This window comes from Pseudorasbora parva, chromosome 9 (assembly GCF_024679245.1).
Source record: "Pseudorasbora parva isolate DD20220531a chromosome 9, ASM2467924v1, whole genome shotgun sequence".
In the NCBI taxonomy this organism is placed as follows: domain Eukaryota; kingdom Metazoa; phylum Chordata; class Actinopteri; order Cypriniformes; family Gobionidae; genus Pseudorasbora; species Pseudorasbora parva.
Genome location: NC_090180.1, coordinates 13451254 through 13472668, shown reverse-complemented (window position 1 = coordinate 13472668; position 21415 = coordinate 13451254). Strand labels below are relative to the sequence as shown.

Genomic DNA, 21415 nt, shown 5'->3' with positions numbered 1-21415 from the left:
CAATTGCATACAGAGTCATTCAAATAATGCTCATTGATCAATCTTAAATTGAGCTTGGTCTGGTGATACCCAGACAACTTATAAACTAGAAAATCATGTGAAATTTACTTTTTAAATCAATTTGATTTTTATCAGTAAATAATTAATTTTAAGACATGTGTCTTTTCAAAAACCGCAAATGACCTTCTGTAAAGCCCATGTATAGAAAAACACACACACACACACACACACACACACACACACACACACACACACACACACACACACACACACACACACAATTTCAAGCATGCTAAGTCTCAAAAACACCCAAAAGATAATTAAAATGACACTTTGCCATAGCAACAGTATATAAAATATCAGGAATCCATTCGTATGTCTATATCTGTCATGTTTTCACATTATACTGATGAAGTTTGAAGTAAATCGGGTGAAAGTAAGACAGTGATTAAAAAAAATTCAAAAAGTGACACATCCTGCTGCCAGTTGGTGGCGCTATAACTTTGACTGAATATTGGAATGTAGATGTCTTCAGGTCAGGACTCTTGTCAAACATATGAAGTTTGAGGCAGATCGGACATTGTATGCCTGAGGTACAACAAATTCTTGTGTCATGGCGAAACATCAACATTTGTGAGGCCGCCCTTCAGGGAAAACTCAAGATCTTCCCAATTTAACACCACAAAGGCCATCCTACAGTGAGTACACACTTTGCTCTCTGGGTAACCAGCTCTTTCTGTGTCCACTAGTCTTAATGGCTAGACTGTGCTCATTGAGCCTGTATTAGAATCAGTCTCTGCTATAAAACCACATACATTTCCAATATTGGGGAAACGTGAATTTTGAAGCTGGTTTGTTTATTTTAAAATAAATAAGTGATAAGAATGTTTGGGGTGTGAGTGTGTAATTTATGTTCAAGGCCTGATAAATTCTCTGAAATTATCTCAACTCTTATGAATTACGGTAACAAGTCCTTGGCCCCAGATGTCAGTAAAACAGCCTAAACCAAATAAAAGGTGTAATAATTTGAGCATAGCTGTCTCATAATTTGAGCATAGCTGTCAGCTCAGGTGTGCTGTTTCAGCATTTTACCAGTGTCAGGACCGCAAGATTTCTTATTGGCTTTTGAGTTTTTGGGGTTTTTGTTGTGTAAATTCTTCAGAGTGTAATTGTGAGTCAGGTGGATTTTGACTATTTTTAATTGTGTCTTCGTTTGTAGACTTTGTTTAATCTGATTATATTTATCATTTGGTGGGCCTATACATTTTCAAAATGATTTGTGGGTTATAACACATGAGGGGTCTCCTGTGAAGTTTCTTATGATCTGGTGGGCTTGGTTTATTGTGCTGTATTGTTTTGCGGTGACTTTTTGATGTGGAAAGAGATTTTCTGGGTCCCATTTGAGTCCATAAGGAGGAAAACATCTGGATCAACTTCTGGAGGTTGTGCATGTAAGCGTAAGGTCTGTGATTCTGCAGGTATCTGAGTGTTCCATTCATCCATCCTTCTTTCAGTCTTTCCAGCTTAACATCTATCCATCCATTCAAATATCAGAAGTCCATTTCTATACATTTCAATATGTTTTTATGTTTTCCACAATGCTCTGTAGTCTGTACTGTCAACAGTTATAATGTTATGCTGTATGACCTGCAATCTGCTGTGTGTAATATGTCACATATTACACACAGCAGATTGCAGGTCATACAGCATAGCATTATAACTATGTGTGTGGTTCAATATGTATAATATACATATTATATGTGTGTGGTTATTGTAAGAAAGTTCATGCAAGTGTTGTTACTGCAGCAGGATCTGCAAGAGAAAGGCAAATAAATTTCTACATAAATTAAAAATAATGCTCAACTTGATATGAATTGCACAGTTCCCCCAGTAGAGGGTGCAGACATACAAAAAATGTATTCCTAAATTGTTTAAAGTTTAAACAATTTAGGAATACATTTTTTGTCAGGTGGATAGTCAGGCAAACTAGAAGGCAACAGTTTAAACTTTAAACTGTTGCCTTCTAGTTTGCCTGACTATAATTGAAAATGAAACACGCTCATAGACATGGTTTTGAGATTTTTTTTTTATTTCAACCCCTGTTGTCATAAAACAGAAACCTAATCACATCCATCTCTGTTCTTGAGTGTGACACTTTGTGTTAGATCTTATGCATTTATACTGACACTGCAACATGTGAACATCATGTTTCCCTCATACTGATAACTTGTGAAGAGAAATAGAGGGATTCAGAGATGTAGATTCTTAGTTGGGGTAACATGTCAGATAAAGGTCATATGAACTCAAATGTATTATGTGACACTGTCTTTTTAAAACATTCAACATCAGACAATTTAATCTGACCCCAGTTTTAACTCTTGTAACTCAACCTACTGGACTGGTGGTTGGTACATCATGTCACTCATCCAAAGTGCACACCTTCAACAGATCTGTGAAGAAAAACTTATTAGAATGAATCACTTTATTTCATAAGTCAAAAGCAACAAGACAGCTTCACATTTTTAACAAAATTATTGTGTAAAATCATAGACTATACCTGGTGCACCCTGGCCAGTCGCGTAGGTCCTTTCTATCATGTCTCTGTACTCTTTAGTCAGGAATTCCTGCATAGGTTTAGTGAGTTCTTGAAGGCATTTAGTGGAATCAGAGAAAAGGAGGTTTCTTTCACCCACTGACTTGAACAGAATGTCTGGAGATTTCTGAAACATGCAAGAGAGAATTCAGTGATAAGACAAATTACTTTGAAGACAAAATTTAGAAACGGATTGAGTGACACAAAAGATAAAGATTGCTTTAAATACAAGTGAACGCCCACCTGTGCTAGTATCAGTATTGCAAAAGAGAACATTCAGAATATGCGAATAAGGAAAAATGAAAATCACAGGAAAATCTACACAGATCTGCAATGAACTCACTTGAGCCTCCTTCAGAACGGACACCACATCACTGCGTACATCTTTCCGGGTGATCACAGCATGAGCCGGCACTTTGGCAAGGTTACAGTCAGCAAATTCAGTGTATTTGAATCTGTCTGGTGATTTTGGGCAGATCAGTTCAAATTCATCTGCCTTCAGATTCTTAGCCCACTCCGGTCCTTTACCTAAGACGATATAGATGGACCAGAAAAAATATATATATTTATAAATGTGACACTATAAAAAGTGTAAAGTTTTATTAATCAATGTAAACCACACTAACCCTCTGTGTAATCCCCAACAATACTGTGCTTGATAAAAGCAACTTCACCAGCTTTTTCTGCAAGACACCTATAAGAGCAGCGAGATTATGGAGTATTTAGATTGTGGATTGGAGTCAGAGTACAGTTCTAAAAAAACACATTTCCATTTCTATTCCAGTCTGGGATACGGTCCAGTACCTGAAAGCCCCATCGTAGCCATAATACATCTCCGCAGAAGAGGCTTTGCACTTGCTCTCATCTCCCACCTGCTTCCCACCTCCTTTACACAGTTTACACATGTTTGATGTAGGATCAGCACCAGGAGCGCAGCCTTCACTGAAGAAATCATCTGAGAACAATATTTAAGACAAATATGTTGTTTAATCTGATAACAGGAACTAAATCTGATAGAATCATTAGAAAATATGAAATAACCAGCTGTGAGAACACACTCAATGAGACTCACATAGGGTGCAGTTAGGTGTTTTGCCACATATGACTGAATCTGGGACTTTCCAACCAGCGTTGCGGTTAAGGCCGGTGTGGCAGGACTTTCGTCCTCGCAGCTCATTCCAAGTTAAATGCGAGTCCTTACGCACAACCGCCACAACATAGTAATTTGAGGTGTCTGTGCAAATCACAGAAATTAACTTTAAGGCAGAAAAGTCAGAAAACTGATGAGAAAATGATCAGTCTAGATCTTCACAAAAGTAAAAGTACACAATACTTGCCTCCACCAACAAGACAGCTTTCTGCAAGGAAGGAGAGAGTAACATTTAATGTTTCATCAAACATTCTGACTAATAAGTGGCTTATGAACTGATTCATGAAATATGAGTTAGTGTTCATTCTTACGTTCATCCTTCTGTTCAACCATGGCTGGAACTAGACCGCACTTTCCAGCGATATACACCTGGCCACCATCAGCTGCAAAGAAATCCGCTTCTCCGCGCTTTAATGCAAATAAAACAGAATATTAACCTACAGGTGGACAGCACGTAAAGATGATTGACATCAACCTCAGCACTCATGTGACCCAACAATACCATGACTTTCTGGATGCACTCTTCCACAGATGATGCCCTTCTGCACTCTACACGAGGAATCTGTAAGCTGTCACACTTCTGTTGCTCTGCGTGGCTAATAACACACCACTGAATTTTACCGTCCGGAGCCCGAGCTGGTGGGCTCCCCTCTGATGAGAAATTATACATACAATATATAATCAAGTTTTTCAAGTAAATGTCAAGAAACAACATACAGTTAGGTCAGAGACAAGATCCCAAATGTGTCTTGACACCTAAGTCAGGATTGAAATGGGGCATCTGCAAACATTTGATGCTAGAGTATTTTTTAGAACGTTATACCTGGGGATAAATACAAACAACGTTTTTTAGTAAGTTAATTAAAAGGTTTAGTTCACCCAAAAATGAAAATTCTGTCATGAATTACTTTTGTCATCAGACTGTTATTAGCATTATGTTTATCTTAGAAAAACAAATTACTATATTTTAATAAGAGATTTCCGTCCCTCCATTAAAAGTTGACGCAACCACCACTTGACACTTAATTAGTTAATAAATAGATTGTAATAAAGAGTTAATAAAGTGATCGTAACTAATCCATATATGAATTGAGCAGTTTGACACAATCTCTTTTCTGAAGAGACACGATCGCTTTATATAATCAACAGACAATCACAAATAAACATTCATTAACCCACACATCAGTTGTGGTAAACGAAAGCTCAAGCATGTTCGCTTGACGTGCGAGAACCAATGAGGTTGATTCTCTCGTGTTACGCAGCCCGTTTCAGCTTCTGCAAGAACCAGTGAGGTTTGTTCTCACATTTGTTCTTTCTGTTTATGTTCACTGATCAATATTTATACTGGAATTAAAGACAAAATCCAATCTCTTCAACATATAAAGCGATCGAGTCTCTTCAGAAAAGTTGGACTAAAACATATGGAATCATTTTATGATCTCTTTATGAACTTTTAAACGTATCAAAGTGGTAGTTGCATAGACTGTGAATGGAGGGAGAGAAATCTGGCATATTTCATGAACAATTTGTGCGAAGATGAACGAAAGTCATACGGGTTTGGAAGAGTGAGTAAATTATGAAAAAAAAAAAGGGAGGGGGGTGATCTATCTCTTTAATGAATGTTAATAATTAAAATAAATGTTGATTAATTCATGTTTATTTGTGACTTAATACATTTTAGAGACAATGTATACATTCACATGTATTTCTACTATAATTCTTACTTTTAAAGGCTTGCATGGCCTCATAATAATCTTTCAGGTAGAGGAAGGAGTCTGTGATCTTTGGGAGCTCCATCAGGTCAAACGCAGAGTCTGAGAATATCAGGTCTTTACCCCCATCAGAAGAGAAAAGATCTGAATCCTGTTGAGCACAACAGTTCAATATTCAAAAAAAGTATTTTATTTCAGGGATACATTTCTAGATTTAGATCAATATTATGTTGAAATTAAAAGTTACTGATGCAGTGTCCATTGGAATGAAATACCGGAATCTGTTTAAGGACTTTATAAATGTGCTGTGAATCAGCATCCTTCCGGCCGATGACAGCAAGGGGCGGCTCTTTGCCGAGGTTGCAGGTCTTGTAATCCTCAACACTTTTTCTACTGCCGTCCATGCACAACAGCTGGTAGTTCGGTCTCTCATCATCTTGAGAGTTCAGATGAGACAAGAAGCATTTAAATCAACAGCCTTTAAATCTTAACCTCCTGCCACAACTCTAATATCTCTAACGGTTTTGTGACAGTCAATAATATTTTAGATTTTGGCAAAAGATATCACTCACCTGGGATTCCATCTTGGCAAATAAAGGCAACGTCTCCATTACCCTTTTTCATGCACCTGTAAAGGATGCATGAGTTATATTGTTGTGTATTCAGAGAGAAGACAGTGGAAATATGAGTGTACTAGTGTGGAAGGCTCATACTGGAAGGCTCCTCCATCGCCACTGCATAGTTCATTTTGTGAGCAGCTGCAGTCACCCTGGCAAGCTGAGCACAGTTTTGGGTATTGGGCTTTTGATATTCCAGGAACACAACTGCGCAAGAAGAACTCAGACACAGCTGGAGAACACAAAAAAGTGTCCCATTATTCACTTATACATCAATTACAAAACAATTCACATGACCAAAAATCACATTTAATACCTCAAAGGTCATGCAGTAAGCTCATTATCCCAATTTGATCTATCAGTGTTATTTTAGTATTATATTATATACTATTATACTATACTATACAGTATATTATACTTTTTATATTTTATATTTTCAGTTTTCATTTTTTTAGTTTTTTAAGTTAACAATTTTGTTATATGCTTTTGTCATTTTTTATATTTCTAGCTTTAATTTAAGTAATTTTTATTTCAGTTTTACATTTAGTCATTTTAGTAATGTCATTTTAAGTTTTTAATCTAATATTCATTAGATTTATATTATTATTTTATTTGTTTTCCATATTTCAGCATTATTATCATATTATATATATATGACTCGCCAAATAAATAAATACAAAAAATAAAATTTAAATATCGATTTGTAGGTTCATTATTTTATCATTTTATTATCAACATAATATTTTAAAGCTGAGAGAAAAAAAATAGTCCATGTACAAAACAACTGCAACAATCTTACAGCATACCCAAGTCCTCTGAGGTTACTGTTAGAACAAACAATAACTGAGACTCAAGATGATGGTGGTTTCGTTTGTATTAAATGAGTCTGTGGCGTGATATGAGAGACACAAAAGCGGTGCTGGTTTCAGTTGCATGGCTGAGTGGACTCAGAGTATTTGCCAGTATTTCCAGTATTTCAGAGAGCTATGTAATAATCTACATTTGATCTCCACACTAACCTTTCTCAAGAGGCAAATCATCAGGACCATCCCACAGAATTTTCCTGTCTGCAACCAGTCTTCCAATGGGTAAAGTCCAGCCTCCAGGACTTTTATAACAACTGTGGTAGGAAGTCTTTCCCTTGAGATCTCTGATACTGAAGTCAGTGTCACGCTTTACCACAGCCACAGCATAACAGGACTCTAGAAAAGAAGAGAAGCGGAGAAGAGAGGAACAGAATCAAAAACAAAAATCTGACAGAAAAAAATAACTTCTAAATTGGGATGATTTTACCATGTGCAGATTTGGTGATCCATCAAAACAGGAATAACAAGGAAACATTTGCTATTTTAATTAAAAATCATAGGGGTCATCTTGCCTCACTACTGGGGATTGTCAAATCCATGACATCATTATTTATTTATTTATTGAAACTTATTTAATTTAAATGTGTATTTTGACAATTTATTTAAAAAAAACTGAATAATGAAACAAAAATGACAGGTACAGAGAAACATCTGAATGGCACATATTCTACAAATTAAATACCTATAATTAAAGATAATTAGACCTACATTTCTACTTTAATTGTCTTATAATAAATTATATATGATATGTTAAGCAATAAATTATTTAGACTGAATGATACCAATAAATTTGGGTTATGATGAATAATTAAGATGTTTAAAATCACTTGCATCTTATTAATTGAACTATTAAATAGCTCCATGAAATCTAATAATAATTAAATTTAATTAATTAATTGAATTAAAATGAACTCTAATTAATTCATTTTAATTTAATTAAAAACACCAGCAACAATATACCATGGGGCTTCTGTCACAATATTCTCAACACCACAATAAAATATTTACCTTTCTTATATTTCTCTGCAATGAGAGGACGGAGTTCATAAGGTTTGAGTCCACCGAAGTAAACATGTTCTCCATCTGCAGTTACAACATCTGCCTCACCTTTCTGTGAATTATAGACAGTTTGATGAAAATGCTATGGTTTAAACTTTAAAAAAAAAGGTGTGTGTGTGAGGTAAAATAATACACGTTTTATTACCTCGATGCTCTTTATGCAGTCAATTGTAGAAAGCCGGAGAAGACACTCAAGATCTGCTGATTTGCTAGGGTCTGATTTTGCAAGGCCTTGCCATTTTTTGCATTTATCTAGCTCATTCTGTGTTTTCACACACCATTTGACTTTTTGAGCACTGGCCGAGGGCAGTGCCACAACTGCAAAGAAAACAATCAGTGATAAACACAATGATTAAATATGAAGTGAAGAATAAAATGACAACAATATCAAAGATGAGAATTACCAAGGCAGCCCAGCAATGAGATGAGCAGGATGTTCATATTAGGCCTTCAGCAGGGATTTCTGGCAGGAGGAGACAGAAGAGACAGTGCTTTTTATAGGAGGTCTGGAAGCACTAGTGGGTTGGGTCAGGCAAACACAAGACATCATCATCATCATCATCATCATTTGCTCATGGTTTCTCAATAGCCTATCAGCTTGTGCAGGCAGTGAGCCAGTTCACATTTGCAAAGTGGCCATTTTCTGTCATGGAAATCCCCTGGTATAGCTAAAGTTAATGTCAAACATTTATTAACTTTGAAAATCAACCTTAGCTTTCTCCGTACACGCACCTAAAAAATACATTGAAATGTGACAACTTGCCTTTCAGTAAAATGTACTTTTATATATTCAACATTTGCAATATTCAAAGTAAACTGGGAAAATGCAATAGGCCTACACCTCTCTTACCGCAGCCCTGACCTAACTCTACCTTATGACATTAATTTTTCTTCCATGACATTTGATTGAATAATAATGGTGTAATGGGACTAATTCGTCCCATGTCTTTAACAACAAATAGGTTTCAACGTTGTAGCCCAATCAACCACCAATTATCCCAATATGTTCCACGTTTTGTTACTTCATATAAGAACAAAATCTTTCAAACTCTCTCCATGTTATCATAAAATTCCAACAAAAAAAAATGCAATTTTTCAGCGTTCGTGGCTCGACTCGTCGTTTTCCAAGGTGGTTGCTGTCCGCAGATGTGTAATGCACTGTTTTTATAAAGTATCTTCTTATTAAACTGTTTGTACTCTTACAAAGTTCTCAATGCTTCGGTTTGCATGTAGGGACCCTCATTACGCTACCGTGTTAGTGTGAGGCTATTTTGAGCCTTGTTAGTGGTATTAACTAGAGATTTAATTTCACTTACTCTGTGCCCCATAGACAAGCGTTATAAGCTAATCTGTTTTTAGAGATAAAACTCTTTACAATCGATTTTCATGAAAACGCATCCCAGAGAACGATCTACTCGATAACCATGTGTTAATAACCCTTGGGTCATTTTTCACCGGAGTTGTCCTTTAAAGGAACACTTAACTTTTTATGTAGGATGGATTTTCCAACATTCTGTTTTCAAATCCATTCAGCCGATCCCTGGATCTGATGGTAGAGGGTAAAGAAGAATGTAATGTACACCTATAATGACTTTAGGGTGAGTAAATCATGGGATAATACATTTTTGGGGGTGAACTAACCCTATAGGAGAATGATTAGTTGTCAAACAGATGAACAATTATAAAATGGGTCGTGTGCGCATAAGAGCAGACTTCACAATCCTGCACCACCATTTGACACCATTTATCTTTAAAATGTTGTTAATTTATAATGACTTCACCCTAGGATGGAAGAATGTGTACCTATAGACTTAAAAGTATTTTCTTTTTTCTGTGCAAAGTCTGTGTTTAGGGAAAGGTTATAGTTTGTGCTTTCTTGTTTTTGTTTTTACAGCAAAACAAATCAACGGCACTTTTTTCATTCTTGAAATGAACCTTTTTGCCTGTATGGTGATTAGATTTACTGTTTTGCACTGCCGCCTTGAACATGAGAACGCAACGCGCCTGGTGTGTGGCATTAAGCGCTTCATCAATAGCGCGAACACAGAGAGCACGTCTTGAGCTTGAGTAACAGAGGCCAGCTAGTAGTCACTGTGCGAGTAAAACCTCACTCCTCTGACCTCAAGGGACGCTCTAGCGACTGATGCTAGAGGTTGCAGCCTTTAGCCTCCTTGTTAGAGGGTCCGACTCTCATGCTGGTGGACCTGGGTACGAGTCCCGCTTGGAGTGGGTGGTTTGAACAAGAGTAGTTAAATATGCCAAAAAACTGTGAGTAATAGTAAACATACTCGGCTATCTCTTAACAGAATGTAAGCAGTTGACGTGAAATCGGATGCATGTTGGATTTAACATTGTGCATTTGGTCTAAAAGTGACCGCACCTCTTTCAGTCTGTCATTAAAGTTAATTAAAGAACAAAAGAAAAAAAATAACACTCACTGATATTTACTGAATAACTTTTGTAGCTAGTTTTAACATGCATTACTCTATATTTAATTTATACAATGAAGATTATACAATGTTATTTTACATTTTATTATTCAATTTCTGTAGGCTACCTGAATACTGTTAGACCTGAACCTTCAAGCACTTAATTCTTAGAACTGGCTGACTGTTCACTTGTATTCAATAATGTTTTACATTTATGAATCAAGAATTGTGAAATTTGTACAATTTTAGTTGCTTATTTATTAGAATACAATGTTACATCGGTCAAAACAATGAAAACAAATAAGTATTACACATGATATTCTTTCACAGTCTATGGACACCCTAAAGTAGCTTTGTAAACCCCAATGTTCCACCTCTGATTAGCAGATATCTTTTTTATTCTAAAGAAAAAGAGACAATTGAGACACATTTTTTCAGTAAACCAGTTTAATAATAAAAAAAAACCCAAAAACATGTTTTCTCCCCTTGCTATCGAACTATTTAAAACCATACCGAACCGTGACGTCAAAACCGTGTGACTTTATTGTGTTTTTTGAGTGCAAAACCACATTTATGCAACTGGACTTTTAATGCAAAATCTTATAGTTAAGATAAAGTCCCTGTGACAACTAGCCACGGTCTCCCTTACTGCTGTATGCATCAGCATAAAAGTGTGTTGATTTATTTCAAACACAGCCTAGATGCACAATCCTTACGTGCTCCTTTACCTGATTAACTCATTTTGTGGTGGATGGCACCATTTGTAAAGACATTTACCCAGAGTAAACATGGTCTCTGTTCAGAGAATCAGTTCATTAGTTTGTATTTGACTTTTGTACATGGTAAATATTACTCAATGCAAGAGTGTAAAGTACAAACTGATGGAGGTTCAGCAAAGTAACCAAAAAGCCTTTTTTGGGTATGTCAGAAGTGTGATGATGTCCAGATTTAACATTGTGGGCACCATCTGCTACTAAATCACAAAAATCACACCAGTTTGTGCGCATTGCACAACTCTGGGCTTTCCAGAGAGAGAAAAAAAGTGAGTTATTGCTAAATACAATACACATTTTGACTGATTAATGCATTATTTGGCATGCCATTCGCACTATCCACATTGCAGATTTTTAGTGTCAGTCTTCTATTCCAAAGAAAAATTATTAGAATAATATTAGAAATGATCAATAATGTACTCATTGTTGGTATCGTATTTGAAACCATTTTCAATCTAATGGAAAAGTAGTGCACAAATCTTAATAACTTTAAGGTAAAAAAGTATTTACAAATATCATGAATTATTAGTTCATAAATACCTTTGTTTTCATTAATCACATGAAATCACATAGCCTATCATGACATTTTACATACTGAACTATATTTTTTTCTTGTCGTAAAAAGATCAAATTGATATATTAACAGATTTTTTTGATTGTTAAATAAAATTATAAAAAAGATTTTCATACTTGAAATAAAATAACATTAACCGAAATAAAATACTTAAAATAAAAAACATTTCACATTTTCAGTTAGTTTAAGATAACTAATAGCCTAAATAAACTTAAAAATAAAACTTAATGAAAACTATATAGAAATAAAATAATAACTAATAAAATGACAAAAACATAATTTAAATGAAAATGTAATAAATATAAAATGTTTATAAAAAATCTAATTTAAAATTATAACAAATAAATAGTACATCACGGACACTAAAATAACATAGATATTTATATGTAAATAAACACATTTGAACGGACCAGACACATTGGTCCAGCCGCCATCTTGCAATGGTCCACATGTCGTCATTCACAGTACAATCAAAGATTGTCACAGTTTTATTCAGTTTTGACTTGGTTTTCATCCCTGCCTTGTTTGTTGTTACTGTCATCAATTTTATTCATTATTCAATTTCAGGTGTGTGATTAATTATTCTTGTTTAATGTGTAAAGTTCCCTTGGTTCTGTTCATTCATGTATGGATGTTTTGTGCGCTGCCCTCCATCCTTTATGGCGTATTATACATACGAACCCCCCACCCCACTACACTAAACCTACCCAAGAGCGTGTCATATACACGCCATAAAGTGCGTATTATATGCACACGAAAAACAGCGTATCATATGCACGCCAAAATGAGTTTTGGCGTATACATTCCACGACATTGCACACTCGTACTATCTATACGCATTTATATGTGATCGGGTTGCACAACCCATGACAGATGCCAAAACACTGCAGCTTCTGGTTGTGAAACCACAGAGATTTAAATGAAATCTCTGTTAAGGTTAAAAATGAGATAACCTTTCACAGTTGAGAATGTGTTTGTATATCTCAATATTACATGTTTTTACTATGATACTTTTAATGTTTTTACATTTACTACAGTAAATTTTAATGTCTGACATTAATTAATAGCTACATGCGTCTAACTATGGTTGCAGACACTCAACTTGCTCTCGAATGTTCACGGACCGGCTTGGACCTTTCCAACATTCTAGAGCAAGTTGACTGAGCATCTACAACCGTAGTTAGATGCATTTATGAATATCTATAAATGAAATCGACTTCAGCAGATGATTTTGCTAAACTAACACAATACAAGATGAAGGTGTCAGCTGACATGACATTAAAAAGTTACCATAGTAAAAATGTGTGCTAATTTAATGCATATAAAACACATTCTCTCCTGTGAAAAGTTATCCCATTTCTTCAGGAATTTAAATCTCTGCAATTTCACAAACAGAATGTGCGTAATGTTGTGGCATTATTGATTCTACTAAGAATGACGACATGCTGACCGTTGCAAGATGGCGGGCGTGCCGACATGTCTGTAGTGGACGAATGTGGATTCTAAGTAATTTCTATGGTATAATTTTCTGTTTTTTAATTATTTGTAAATTGCATCGCATGACTTTGATTTGATTGATGCATACATTTTCAAGGATGGATAGGATCAGGAATGAGTACATCAGAGGGACAGCACATGTGAGATGTTTTGGAGACAAAGTTAGAGAGACCAGGTTGAGATGGTTTGGACATGTTCAGAGGAGGGAGAGTGAATACATCGGTAAAAGGATGCTGAGGTTAGAGCTGCCAGACAGGAGGTCGAGAGGAAGACCAAAGAGGAGGTTTATGGATGTAGTGAAGGAGGACATGAAGGTATTCGTCTGAGAGAAGAGGATACAGAGGATAGGACTAGATGGAGGCAGATGATTCGCTGTGGCGACCCTTGAAGGGAACGAAAGAAGAAGAATAAGCAGTGGGGCGATTAAATTAACACTTTATTATTATATTATTATTATATTAAGAATCACATTCTTTTAAATTGTTTTTTTTTTTTTCATTATACCAGGACATTTCAAATAATACACTTTGACTTTACCAGGTCCAACTATCTATCTCATGAACTCTAACCATGGACAGTCCACTATCTGAATGAGATAACAGACAGGCTTCAAGCAGTAACTCCATGATACATTATCCAGAGATATAGAGCCACTGTTTGAAGAGATCATGTGTTATATGATATGCTCAAATCGCAGAACATGAAAAATATAGCAGCATAGGTTTGACTGAAAACTGACGTGGTTGCAGTACTTTAACAGGAATATTTCTACAGTCTCTTGATCAACACTGCTCTTGAATTTTACTTCACTACTAGCTGTCATTACTAACTGATCTGTGCGGACTGACAGACAGCATGTTGGTGTTCAAGTCTGAGTATGTCAAATCTCTCTGTTTTGATTCTACATTCCCAAGTATTGTATGAGTAGAGCTCGCAAATAACTGACCTGTTTGATCAGCCGCCGCTATTTAACTTAGCCCTGTTTGATCAGCCGCCGCTATTTAACTTAGCCCTGTTTGCAAAAATTAACAAAAGTTAGTATGCCTATGTGTGGCATTCCCCAGTGATGGGAAACATGAATCAGTTAAATGAATTAGACTACGCCATCCCGGTGGAGGACCAGGAAAATTCTCCAAATAAGGACACAGGTAATTTTTACCAAATTGAAGGCAAAAGAATATGTAGTGAGACAGGGTATCGCTACAATAATATATATTATTTTAAAAAAGCATTAAAACTATTTCTTGTGAGACATGTTAAACATTACAATTATTCAGAGCCAGGCTTCGTGGGAACAAGGCCGGCCGGCTGCAACTCAGGACGTCGTTCAAACCCCGAATCAAACAGGACCGTACGAACCAGTCAATATAAAGGTGCTTAAATACTACAGCCATTGCACCTCATTGGTTTACCAACCATACCCAGGCTGGCCAATAAGAGAAGTCACTTACCCTACCACATTCGCAAACATGCATTGTGATAAAGAGGAAACAAGTTAAAAGTTTTACCAATGTGAAGTTCCTAAATGTACAAAATAGTTTGGGAATTTAGTCTGATTCAAGGGGAATCAGAATACCAAATCCTGACTGGACAAGCTAGGGATGGAGGAGGGTAAATTAGCTCTGGAGGAACACGATAGCTGCTGATAGTACTGAAGGATCTTATATACTGTGCGCAAAATTATAAGGCACGTTGATTTTATGATCATATTTTTTTCCCAGCCACAAGTTTACCAATTCCAAACCACATTAATCTTAACTACTATTAATTTTGTATTTAATAATTTATAAGCGATATATAATTGTTCATGAATGCTGGAAATGAAAAATGCCTTATATTCAGGTGTGCAGAATTATTAGGCACATTTCTTTTACAAATAAAAACTTTGTACACAATCTGACATAGTTTACACAACGGAAGTGATCTCTCGTGCGTATCTCTACGCCAGATTGTGTACAGACCTCACTTACCGAAAGTGATCACACGCTCAAGGCTGTCGGACATAGTGGTGTGTTAGGTAAATTATATAAATACTGTTCGGATTCCCACACAAACCGATCGTTTCGTGTCTTAAGACATCAATGTGTTGTCACGAGATGCAGGGTTTGATTTGGATTTGTTTGTGCATGTTTTTTTTTTTACTCTCATTAATTATGTTACCATTCACATGCATTATGTGACGTACAGACAACAATGGTTGGAGTTACAAATAATTTGTATTTTACTGAAGAAACAAAGTCACCTATATCTTGGATGCCCTGGGGGTAAGCAGATCAACATAACATTTTCATTTTTTCAATGAACTATCCCTTTAAGAATTAAGTTGAAGAATTAAGTGTGAAACCACCAGGAACCCTTTAGGGTGCGTTCACACTTGTCATGTTTAGTTCGATTAAAATGAACCCTGCTCGTTAAGTGCTGTTCATTTGGACATATGTGAACGCTGCCATCCAAACCCTTGTGCGCACCAAACAAGCGGACCGAGACCGCTAAAAAGATGGGTCTCGGTCCGCTTCCAAACAAACTCTGGTGCGGTTCGATTGATATATGAATGCAACACGGACCAAAGACATCTAAACGGACCAAAAACCGGACGTAATGTCACAAGATGCGACGCATAATCAGCTGATTTGACGACGCAGAAAGATCGGTGTATCCAAAATTAATAACTTTAACGTTAGAGGGCAAACGTGGAGCAACGAGGAAGTGCCTCATCAATATTTGGTCCGACGAGCATGTTTCGAAAATGCTAGAAAAAAACGCACAAAAAGCAAACCTGGTTATTCTCATCAAAGGACCTGTGTTGCCCATTATTAGCAGTTACAGACAACAGAACGGCCGTCTCTTTTCTGCACAACGGAGGAAATTCTGCTGCTGTTTTAAATGTTTTGAACATTTTATGAGCTCTTCATGAGTTCTCAGCGGGTAAAAATAATGCCATATGTACACGCATAAAATGATCGCGTTTAATCCAGCATACAGCATTGTTTTGAATGTTCGGTAAGCAAGCTCCTAATCAGGTTGAGACCGTCTCCCTATGCCTTTGGTTCGGTGACTTTAGGTTCGCTGTTAAAAATGCCAGTGTAAACGCTAAGCGGACCAGGGCTATATGTTTTGTTTTTGTTTTTTTTGGTCCGGACCAAACTAACCAAACCGTTACCGTTAGTCTCCAGTGCCACCATTTTCCAGAACTGCAACCTACCTGGAGTCTCCAGAAGAGCAATGTGTACGTTAGGTAAAGAATCCTAAAAAATGACCCCAACATAATCATAATCATTTGCAATTTTGCAAACTGGCGGCTCCAGTAGTAAGATAAAAAAATATCTATCATGAAACTTCTATCTATAACCTTAATTATTAAATTGTAACCAATCCCAAGCTGAAGTGTACAGAAGACTGATTTTTTTATAGGCTTTATAGACAGATTGAGAGTGACTCTTGAAAGACCAGCACCACATCCACTTGAACCACCATTTGAAGAATTCATCTTCCAGAATCTCTTATTCCAGAATAGTCACATTCTTTGGGAGTTCATTTTCAGTCCATCTCGTGAAGTCAGTTTTGCAGAGATGGACTAAAAATGAACTCCCAAAACTTACTGCCAGATTCTGGAAGGCACATAGGGCTGTGTTCAAAATTGCCCCCTATTCCCTCATTCAATATTCCCCACGTTACTCCACTAATATAGTTCACTTGAGGGAGTGGATAAAAATGAGTGAGTTAATTCAGACACTGAGTGAGTGGGAAGGGCTGCCTCTTTCGCAGTTTGAGCTTGTTGTTTAATAATCATTTGCAATTTTGCAAACTGGCGGCTCCAGTAGTAAGATAAAAAAATATCATGAAACTTCTATCTATGACCTTAATTATTAAATTGTAACCAAAACGTAGGCCGTGACTCTGCAGGCAGGATTTCTGCACAAAGGTAGGCTACCTCACGAAACTGATTTCAGGCTTCTGAGGCAGCATAACGGTTTAATGATCTTCAGTAAAAACTTTCTGAGTGACTCAAAAAGTATAGGCTATCTTCAGTTCGTCTTAGTTTTCATGGACATTTAGTTCATTTTCATTCTCATCATGTGTTCCTTTGTGTTCCTGCACTGTAAAAAAATTATTTAGAAAAAAGTTACTTGGTTGCCTTAAAAAATTGAGTTCATTGAAATTAAAATTTTGAGTAAATACAATGAAAATTTTTTGAGATTCGACAATCTTTATTAAAATATTATTAAAAGATTTTGTAAGCATATTGGGTAATTGTGTGTGTTTTATTTCTGATGAGGCAGTGCAACATGCCAAATAGTGCTATTTTCATGATTTATCACATTTTATGTGGTTCAGATACAATAATATTTTGAGTTTCTATTTATTAAACAAATTCCTTCATTGTATCAACTCAAATTTGTAATTTCAATAAACTCAAAATTTTAAGGCAACCAGGTTACTTACTTTTTTAAGTTAAACCAACAAAAAAATAAAAATAAATTAGAGTGTAATGTTAGCTTCACTTCCTCTCTCCTGAGATACCGTCATTGCTTATAATGCATGTGTACTTCCTTTAAATGTAGAGGTTCCACTGAGCTATAGGGAAAAAAGATGGTGTACGAAAGTTGTGTTTACTGGTTAAATTGTCTGTAAATGCACAATTTTGACCAACATTTTCCACTTCTGATGTCATTTCTAGCGAGAAATTATTAATGTAGGCCTAGTAATTAAATATTTGTTTAGTTCTCAAAGCGCTCTCTGTTTTGCTGTAATTCATTAAACTGTTACACTGCCTTAGAAATCAGTCCAAATCAGTTTTGTGAGTTGCCTTCATGCACAAACGCTGCCTTTCAAGTTATTGTCTGATAAGTCAGTAAGGCAACAAGTCAGCTGCTTAGATATTCGGACGCAGCCAGTATTTTAGTTCTCCCTTTACAGTCTGTCTTTGTTTGGTCTACTCTCACAGTTAGTGTGTTGCTCCTGTCAGTCTGATATCATTTATATTTTCTGCATTAAACTTTGCATTGTAATCCTATAATCATCGTATTCGTCTGCCATCCTGCAACCACCCGTGACAATATGACTTTGATTTGTTTAATGAATTTGGCTGCATATAATATAAGCTTTTGCAACTCTGGAGATCCCGTCACACAGGTAAATAAAGATATCTTGGGACATTCATTGGAATTCTGTTTTTGTAACCTCATTTATCAGCCTTTGAACCTCATGTGACTCATTCACATTGTCCCTTTTCACCCTGCACACCCCTTGCTCTGACTCTGAATATGATATTATTTATTTGTTTAAACTGTTGTGTTCTTCAAGAGCTTCCATTCAAATTTTACTTCTAACAAAATACATTTGTTCTCTGATCCACCAACTGGCCATCAAGATTTATAAACCGGGTTTTAACCATATAATGTATAATTATCTTGACTTTTCTTAAAGTTGATGCTCTTGTGCTTGTTACTATGCAGGTGTACTGTAATGGAAAGTTAACTCAGTACTTTCCTTTATGTATTACCCTGAGAAAGAATCATGACCCATGTGGAGAAACATTTTGAATATTATTTTAAATCATTAGCAAAATGTTAATAATGATCTCTATCTCGGCTAACCCCTCTTTTGCCCTTCGATGTTGGACAGTGCATTTGAAATGTGGAAAAATGTCGGTTTACAAAAGGTAGGTGATTTATATGTGAATGGTAAATTTGCTTCCTTGCAACAACTGTTGAGAAATATTAGATTCCTTCTAATAATTTCGTAATAATTTAGGTAGCCTACCTTCAAATTAGAGACTTTGTGAAGTCTCACATTCCTAATTTTGTCACTGCTACACAAATTTATCTGGATGCATTTACAAAGCTTTAGAACAGTTGAAAAGTCCTTATGTGAAAATTAAATCTGCCTGCATGGGAAGAGGAACCTGCAGTGGAAGTTCATATTGAAATAACGCAGTCTTGAACTTGTCCACAGGTGTTCTATTAATGCAATACATTGTCTTGTTCAGTTCAAGTGCTGTTGGCTTCATTATTCCAAGTGTAAATTGAACAAAATATTCCCTGAAGTGAATCCATTATGTGATAAATGTAATTTTTCTAGATGCCAGCATGTCTCATACCTATGATATGTGTCCAAAAGTACAAAATTTCTGGAATAAAATGTTTCAGGTTTTTACAGATTCATTGAGCATTTATTTTGAACCAGATCCTATTAACAATCTTTGGAGAATTTTTGAGACTTACACGGATACAACAACATTTTGTTTCGTATGGATCAAAAAACTTGTTCTTATGTTTTGGGAAAAAAAGGAAGTTCCAACTCTTAAATCATGGCTGACAGAGTTGACTGGTGCACTACATTTAGAAAGAATTAGGTTTACCCTAAAAGAAAAGATTCTATTATTTGAAAAAGTTTGGTCCCCTTTTATTTCTTTTCTGCAAACTTGTGATTAATGTGTATCATGCCTCCATTACCTCACTGTAGAAAAGTCAGTAAAAATAGGGCACAATGTACTGTATAAATATGAAGGAATTTTCCGTATTAGTTTTTTACAGGTGTTTTACCTGTATTTACACCAGGGGTGGTAAGTAATCAAGTAAAAATACTTTGATACTTTACTTAAGTATTTTTTGGGGGATCTGTACTTTACTTGAGTATATTTTATTTGCATCTACTTTTACTCTACTCCACTAATATTAAAGGTAAAGTTTACTTTTTTACACCAATACATTTTCCAATTCCCCGCTCCAAGTATTTATTACATTTGCTTTCCAAACCGGTCTGGTCGGTCATGGATGATCCAATCGGGTATAGACTTGGAAAAGCTGACAAGTCAGGTTTGCCACACTAACGTTAGCTCAGTGTTTCCCAAACGTTTTATTTTGCGGCACACTATTTCCTATGAAAACAATACAGGTGTACTGATATGCATTAATTCATGCCTAACTAATGCACAGATAACTCACAGATGAGTTAATGTTTTACTAATGAAGAACTAAACCATTTATTAATGATTACTGCGTCAGCAACTAATGAACATTCAACATGATTAATAGATTAAGTAATATATGAATTGCTATTAATTAAATATGACATCATTAATTCCCTAATAACATATTACATTAACTAATAATGTAAATTCATGTATTCAAAGCCATGCATTCCGACTCTCAGTTGTCTGTTTAATTAATCATTAAGGGGGGGGGGGGAATGCTGTTTCATGCATACTGAGCCTTTTACACTGTTAAAGACTTAGATTCCCATCCTAAACATAGACAAAGTTTTAAAAACTAATGTTGGACGTTTGATGGAGTATTTCTGTGTTAAAAATACTCCTTCCGGTTTCTCACAAGTTTCGGAGAGTTTTTTTCGAGTTTGGGTCGGCTTGACGTCGACAGAGCGGAAGGTCCTTGTATGGGCCGTACGGGCTCTTCTCCCGGAAGGGTGTGTGCGCGTGACTAGATGCACGCCGCCTATAAACACTGCTCTCAGGTGCTGCAGATCCACTAGTCCATGCAACACGTCTGTCGCACCGCGCTCCTCTTTATTCCTATGGGTGACATCAAGCGACTTCAACGCTTCAGCACAGCATTCCGGGAACGCAGCGCTGCATTTGAACCGATTTGAACGCAGAAATGACGGGAAGCGTCACAACATACGCTTCGGTCCTGTCGCAAAAGTGGATCTCCACGGTCACTGCTGTCACAGGACATCACGAAATCAACTGTTACCAAAGAAGTGTGTTTTCGACGGAGCGGTCCCACGATAAAGGTTTGCGGTCATGCTTTGGAAACAGGCGGTGAGTAAAACTGCTTCAAATGTCTGTTGTTGGCTATCGTCGCGTAAGTAAACATCAGTAAACAACACGATCGTGTATAACGTTAGTTAATTTATCAATGGAGCATGCGATCTATGGTGTGTGTTTAAATACATTTGTTTAGCTGACCAATATAGGTGTCAGTTTGTTTGAAAACCACCCGAACATTAACCTAGCGTTCTCACAAAGCGTGCTTCTTCATTCAAATGCGCTAACGGTTACTCTATTGTTGTTCTATGTATAACGTTACACTAGTCTGACGAGCAAAACCGTTTTGCTTGCTACTGCTAAGGTTTGGTCGCATACAATTGTCCATAAACCGAATCATGTCCTCACAAACCACGAGT

General features: G+C 36.3%; 1 protein-coding gene and 1 long non-coding RNA gene across 2 annotated transcripts; both read right to left on the bottom strand.

Annotated features, from left to right (window-relative positions):
- Window positions 1-1308: 1308 nt before the first annotated feature.
- Window positions 1309-2012, bottom strand: LOC137090195 (uncharacterized). Its single transcript, XR_010907830.1, has 2 exons — window positions 1722-2012; window positions 1309-1647 (listed from the first exon to the last, which is right to left on the bottom strand). It is a non-coding gene; the product is annotated as an uncharacterized lncRNA (long non-coding RNA).
- Window positions 2013-2071: 59 nt separating this feature from the next.
- Window positions 2072-8540, bottom strand: LOC137090193 (serotransferrin-1-like). The gene is made up of 17 exons (XM_067454004.1): window positions 8402-8540; window positions 8143-8315; window positions 7947-8049; window positions 7092-7274; window positions 6169-6304; window positions 6028-6083; window positions 5731-5891; window positions 5468-5606; window positions 4246-4394; window positions 4055-4151; window positions 3931-3951; window positions 3666-3827; window positions 3398-3548; window positions 3220-3287; window positions 2937-3121; window positions 2558-2720; window positions 2072-2450 (listed from the first exon to the last, which is right to left on the bottom strand). Exons 1-17 carry the CDS (start codon window positions 8436-8438, stop codon window positions 2419-2421), a joined length of 2016 nt encoding a protein of 671 aa, XP_067310105.1. The 5' UTR covers window positions 8439-8540; the 3' UTR covers window positions 2072-2418.
- Between the last annotated feature and the right edge of the window lie 12875 nt (window positions 8541-21415).